The following is a 7,169-nucleotide window of genomic DNA, read 5'->3' on the forward strand; positions in this document are numbered from 1 at the left end:
AATCTCACTAATTATTAACCCGTGAGAAAAACGTTGCTCTCATTTGCGGCATATCTGGTCACATGATAATGGGGCTGCTGGGTAGAATTGTATAAAAGGAGGCTTGTAGGCACAGGGAAATCAGAAACATCAAACTGAGCACCTGCTGAGCACATCTACAATAAGACGCAAAAAGACTGCAAGACAAACTGCTGTCTACTGTCACCATGAAAGCCACATTTGCCATCACCGCTCTCGTCGTCCTGGCTCTGGGCTGGACCTCTGAGGCTGTGCAAGTTGAAGTAAGTGCCTTCCTTAGCATCATTGCATGACTGATGTGTTCATGATGAGATTGCAGGCTTGAACAATGGCAATTTTCTGCTCATTAGTAGAGAGAGTGAAGCTCAAATTTTGGGAAATTAAACTAACTTTTGTTCTGGACTTTCATGGATTACAAATCATACTGAAACTGTGTAGACTCTGAAGCTTTAGATGAAGTTGCAGTGCCTTTGTAACTGCAATTGCTTCTCTTTCAGGAGAACGGACTGTCTTTCTCAATGGAAGCTGTCAAGCGGCTTCAAGAGATGTCGGAGAGTAACGGTATGACAGGACAACAAAACCCAAGACTGAAGGCTAACACCATGTCCCTCTGTGCTGACCCCATGCTCCCACAGGAGTTTCTGCCACTCTGCAGGCAGAGAGGAGCATCTGCTTCCCTTGTCAGATTATGTAAGGCATTTATAAATTCAGTTTGCCTGAATCATAACATCTTAGGTCATAAATATTAAATATAGATGACTCAGCAGTGTACCTTATCTGCTTCCATTTCTTGTCTTCATTTTAGCTGCTGTACCCTTGGACATCTGTGAGATCTGCGCATTTGCTGCCTGCACTGGTTGCTAAACAAACAAAGCAAGCCAGAAACATCCTGCTTACTTGTGATTAATTTTTCATCCCCTGCTAAAATGTTTTAAGGAAATTCGACTTTTAACCACATGCAATGATGAACCAATGGCTTTATCTCTGCATTTTTGACTCTGGCCCATTGGATGCCTGAAAAATTTAGACTAAAAATATCTCAAAAAGGAAAAGAAAAAAAGAATCTGACAAAATGGGGAATGTTTTGCAAACTGTTACTTAGCATAATATAGCATATTTACTATTTTATTTTTCTGCAAAATTCTTTGGCATGCATTTTGTTTTGGATTTTTCGTTTGTTACATTTCCATCTTGCCTTGCTTTATATTCATATTTAAAGAAATGTTTTCTTTTTATTATTATTGTTTGGAATAAAAAGCCTTCATTGATAGATGACGTGTACATTGTGGTCTATTCTACAAATGCAAATATGCTATTGCCATTCTTATTAACACACTAGTAGGTAAGGTAGCAAAAATATTATTTTCATGTTGTTAATTGTAACAACATCTGACCCATATTTTAAATGGAAATTTGACTACCAAAGCTACTTTCAGCGCTTTCCTCGTCACAGGGCATCACTACAGCACAGTTTAATGCTAGATGCCCTTTCTGTGAACAGTGTTGCGACTTTTTTTCTAAAAAGCGACTAGCGACAAATCTGGCGTCTTTTTCTGGTGTTATTGGAGACTCATTTATGACGACTTTTTGACGTGAAAGCGCATATCGCTCTTACTCTCAACAAGCAGCAGGTGCTGCAGTGGGCACCAATTATCAGCAACCCTCCCCCAGCTGCTATCAGGGCAGGAGATGTTCCCATCTATGCGTCCAAACTGCAAATGAATCGCGCATGAGCAAAGCCGATACTCCCGTACTGACTGTAACGTAGTCAGTTCTTCTTTTACTGTTATTGTCATGGTCTGGCTGGCAGACCGTGGGGATGTGGGGAAAGGAGGACCCAAAACGCAGACTCTGCGATGCAAACGGTGCTCTTTATTTACAGTGAAAAGGCTGTAAATACAATAACTCCCCGTTGCTCCCTCGAACCCCGTGTGCGTGCTTCCCTCCGATATCTGTGCTCGTGCTCCCCGCTGTTGTGTTTCCGCACCCCCGTGCGTGCTGCCTCTCCGGACCACTCCTCCTCCTGTAGGGAAACCAGAGACGCAGCCGTCAACACTAACCCTCGGCGGGCATATACGCACAGCACAGACCTAAGCTAACACACACTGACTTGGTAAGATAACTCAATGATCCCGCGCCGGTGGGAGCTCCAACTCTCTCCTAAGTAGCTCCCCCGACGAGCCCTGATCACCAACAGGTGTGGCATGAACTTCAGGTGTGGCCAGTCCTTCCGCAGGGCCACACCCCTCAGGCCTGCAGGTGGCTGAGCTCCATCCTCCAGCCACACCCGCAGACATACACACCCATACCCTGCCTATACATATGAGTGGGACACAGACTAACACAGCACAGTGCAGAAAAACACACACATCACCAAAATAAAAATAATAACAACAATAACATCAACAGTCAAAACTGCTCACGGACCCCGAGTCCTCCAGAGCTGGGTCCGTGACAGTTATGTTGTTTTGTGGGTCACAAGGTTTAAAACTACTTATAAACACACACACACACACACACACACACACACACAAAGTAACTCCACCAGAGTGACTATTTCGGGTCACTTTTGGAGCAGGGTTGGAATTGTGACATTAAAAATAAAACAATAATTGCTAAAAGAAATTTAATTTGTAGTTTTAAATAAATTCTAAATGCATTTAGGACGTTTTTAGCTCACTTTATGTCTCTTCCACGATGTTATTTTTCTCTCCTACAACGTAGGTTACAAATACATTAGCATGACCAATTATGCAAATTAGGTGATGACGTTATTTAGCGACTTTTCGCTACTTTTAGGACAGCCAATAGATGGTTTCCTTACTGAGGAGTTGGCAACACTGCCTGTGGAACTGAACCATTACACTGTGTAATCGCAACTGGCCAATATATATATATATATTTTGAAAATGGCTTGTAACATTTTATAACACTTACTTACTGAGACATCCAGCATTATGTAGACTCCCCTTTAAAATCCCCATCTAGATCTTTAAATACTTGATCTAGGGCATGATGTAATTTATTTCAGTCAAGTGTACAGGGAAGTGGAGGAGCAATAAATGTAAACAGAACCTGTGTGCACACAAAAAAGTGATTTCATTTCATGCAATATTATAGCAGGAAATTCGTCATCACAGATGACATGGACCCAGAGCTTTTATGTATCTGAATTTTGAGGGTTTTGTGAGTATATTTGAGTTTGGGTTTCTGTTTTGGGAATATTATTCTAGTATTCGAAGTTTTTAAGTTCTTGATCGTTACATGGATTTCATTATTATTCTAAAATGATAATGATAATAGTTTCCAGTTTGTACCTAATTTCATCTTTTCTGTTTTGCCATCTGTATTGAGGTTTCATGTGAGTTTTTTTGAGAAGCACAATTCATGGCTTAGCAAGCTTCGGGGAGCTGAAAATCAGAGTTTTCTGTGTCATGGAATTGGCTCTTTTGTACCTGGCTAAATGCCAAGTAAAAAGGGGCCTTTTGTGTTCAGCATAATCATGGTGACTGATGCTGTACACATAAACTGATTGGGAGCAGGTTATGGTATGAGTTTTGGTTTCAAATCATCTAGAAAAACCACATTTTCTCTTTTATTCATGGCACATTTTAAGTTTCTCTCCTGGGGAAATATGTTTTATATGCGCAAATATTTAAGCCTCATCTTACTAAAAGACACTGAATGAACTGCAAACTGTATATCGCATTGTTAGGGAAATGTCTATTATTCAGAAAAATGTATGAATGCTTTAAAAACTTTAATCTGCTGCTTAGTATGTTTTACACTGCTGGAATTGCAGCTGCAATAACACAGAGCATACACCTAGAATACCCGTGCAATAAATTAATTTCACGTTGATCTGCTAACAAACTAAAGTGATTTCCACATTTCTTTTACTAGGCAGTTTTAATGTTCTGGAAGATCCCTCGGACACCTGCAGAGAGAGTAGGACGGTCTAAAGTTTTTCAGTAGTGTCTAAAGTCTTTGTGTTTCCCTGATCAGCATCAGCATTAATATATGATGCTGTTCCTAAAACAGGAAACTTACACTGTACTTTTTGTCCTCATGTCAAATTTGTACATACTCTAATGGTGCTGTATATTTTGAATAAGTCGCTATGGAAAATACCTGATCTTAAACCTCACATACGTGTTGAAATCTCAGTTAAAGTTATTTTATCTGAAGAATTCAAATATTTGGTGTCTGTAAACCGTGAGTGCATGGGCTGTAGTTAAATCATAAAGTTAGCTTAAAAGTGCTACAAATCAATAGTGCTAACGAAAAGCTGGAGAGGCCGACGGTGACCTCTGATTGTGTTTAAGGGCTTGTTTATATTAAATAAACCATGATACAAAGCATTACAGCCCATTAAATAGCCAACAGCCTTAATGAATGCAGCAGGAACTCAGAAGATTCATACAGCATCACTTCACAAGCAGAGAAGAATAAAGACTTCTGCATTTCTACAAACTGCACACCATCATAACACCTCAACCGATATTAACACATGGCCATTTTTTTGTGTGTGCCATTCTAAAAAACCTGCTCAGGCATTAATTTCAATGCTGTTTTTCCTGGAATACCCTAAAATCAGAATCAGCATCAGAATACTTTATTGATCAAATTATGTTGGTTACAGTGCTCCAGTACAAACAGTAACAAAGACAGACACTACAAGAAGTAAGACTACAATATATACATACATATAAGTCACTTATTGATAAATATCTGAATAAGAAAGAAGAGCATGTGCAAAAAGGGTGGAGCTATTGCAGTATACAGTGTTTTAGATGGATGAGTTGTACAGGGACATGGCCACAGGCAGGAATGATTTCCTGTGTCGTTCAGTGGTGCTTTTTGGTAATCTCAGTCTCCCACTGAACATGGTCCTGTGGCTAGCCAGCATGTCATGGAGTGGGTGGGAGGTGTTATCCAACATTGTCTTTATCTTGGACAGCATCCGCCTCTCCGACACCACCTTAAGAGAGACCAGCTCCATCCCCACAACATTGCTGGCCTCAGTTTATTGAGTCTGTTAGCATCAGCAACCCTCAATCTGCTCCCTCAGCATGCAGCGGCATAGAGGATCGCACTGGCCACAACAGACTCGTAGAAAATCCTGAGCATTGTCCGACCACTGTTGAAGGACCTCAAAAAATAGAGACGACTCTGGCCCTTCCTGTAAAGTGCTGTGGTGTTTTTAGCCCAGTTTATTGTCAATGTATACGCCGAGGTATTTATAGTCATCCACAATGTCAACACTGACCCCCTGGATTGAAACAGGGGTCAAGTGTTTCCTGGTCTTCCTGAAGTCCACGATCAGTTCCTTGGTTTTTGCCACGTTGAGCTGCAGATGATTCTGCTCACACCACGTGACAAAGGAGTCGACCACAGCCCGGTACTCTGTCTCATCATCCCTGCTGATGAATCCAACCACTGCAGAGTCATCAAGAGAATATACACCTTATTCAAAACTCTACTGCACACATTTTGTGTATTTTAAGTATTTTGGTTTGTTTGCTTATTTCTCCATTTTATTATATTGGTGCAATCCAACCATTTTCTGAAGGGTGACAGTAAGGGTCTACAGTCTTGAACCATTCACGTTCACATTCAGCCAGATTAATTTGCCTAAAAGTCCTTGGACTGTAGGAGGGAGCAGGAGTACCCATAGAGAACAGTGAGAGGCGTGTTTTTTACTATGTTTTGTTCTTGTGAAGCCTCTGAAATATTTCTTACAAATAAAACTGACTTGACCTGAAAGTGGCTTTATGTAAGACATTTGTTGGTTCTGAGCTTTCAACCCTGCATTCTATTCAATACAATTCAGTTTCATTTATACAGGTCCATTCTGAGTTTAACATTTTAGTTGTGTTTATTATGTGTTTTGTGCAATTTGTTCTTGTAATTTTTATTTCTGCGTTCTGTTAATTTTTCTGTTATTTTATTCTCTACTTTGGTTGCAGTTTCTTTCATAATTTGTAATTAAGTTTAAGTTTTCCTGCACTTCTGTACTTTCGTGCAGTTTCAATGTTAGATGAGCCCATGCTGTGTTATTCCCAGTTTTATTTTGGTCTGTGGTAAGTGATAGTAAAATAATGAAATATATAAGAAAGTCAAATGTGTAAAATTATAAAATAATATTGCAAAACCTAGTATGAACCATAACTAAGGTTAAATTACTATGATGTCCGCCCCAAATTTGTCAACAGATGCTGGGATCACCAAAAATAGTGCCAGGAGTTTCATACAGATGTGGTGAGAAGTTTAGAGGCTCTTATAATGATTATGAATATTATATTGTAGTTTGGGGCTTTTAATGATTTCTCTAACTTTACAGTATACATTTTAATGACTTTAAAAAGGAAGAATTGGGTGCAGAAGTTTGAATTTATTCACACAGGGTAAAAAGTATACATACAAGCTCAAGTATACCCATATGGAAAAGAAATAGAAAAAACTTATAAAAGACTTGCATAAGATGTGGCCTACTTCATATAGTGAATCATATAAGGCTTATGCGATTCACTCATAAAGGTGGCCACTTTCTCATTACTTTCATATATTGTTTTAGTAAGTATCCAAAATATACAAGTTTCATGTATATAATTTTTCAAGGGATCTTATATCTGTTTTCACTCTTGTATGCTTTTCATACAAGTTTCACACAAGACAGATACAGACTTTATAAGATGTATATATATATCGTTTCCATATGGGTATGCATGCACCCCACCTTAAGCTATATTAAGATAACAATGAATTAATATCAGTAGATAGGAATACAAACTTCAGTCTAAGTAAAAACAAACCCCAACAACTTTTAATCGTACTCAGCTTGAATCTGAATAAAAAGAAGCAAAATAAAAAAGTATCTATTTCCTGATGCCTACATTAAAATTTAGGGAACACCTAAAATGTCCAACTGTAATTTGATATACAATGAAAAATTACAGTCTTTGAATTATGCATTTATTTAAGCAAATACAAAATAATTTGAAAATATCATGTGGTGAAATTATTATTAACCAGTCTGCTTTAAGAACAACATTTACAATGGGTAATTTAAATTAATAGTTTATGCCATTTAAATGTCATGCAGCTGTGTCAGAGATTAGCTTAAACCCCGCCCCCAAACCTTTGAAGGT

At 38.8% G+C, this 7,169-nt stretch overlaps 1 protein-coding gene across 1 annotated transcript; it reads left to right on the forward strand.

Moving 5' to 3' along the window:
• Window positions 1-206: 206 nt before the first annotated feature.
• Window positions 207-882, forward strand: LOC146632649 (guanylin-like). The gene is made up of 3 exons (XM_085354565.1): window positions 207-281; window positions 516-708; window positions 824-882. The coding sequence occupies exons 1-3, from the start codon at window positions 207-209 to the stop codon at window positions 880-882; spliced, it is 327 nt and encodes a 108-aa protein (XP_085210691.1).
• The last annotated feature ends 6,287 nt before the right edge of the window (window positions 883-7,169 follow it).

This window comes from Diplotaxodon limnothrissa, linkage group LG5 (assembly GCF_057381915.1).
Source record: "Diplotaxodon limnothrissa isolate DT_005_m linkage group LG5, D_limnothrissa_male_GT1.1, whole genome shotgun sequence".
NCBI classification, from domain to species: Eukaryota; Metazoa; Chordata; class Actinopteri; order Cichliformes; family Cichlidae; genus Diplotaxodon; species Diplotaxodon limnothrissa.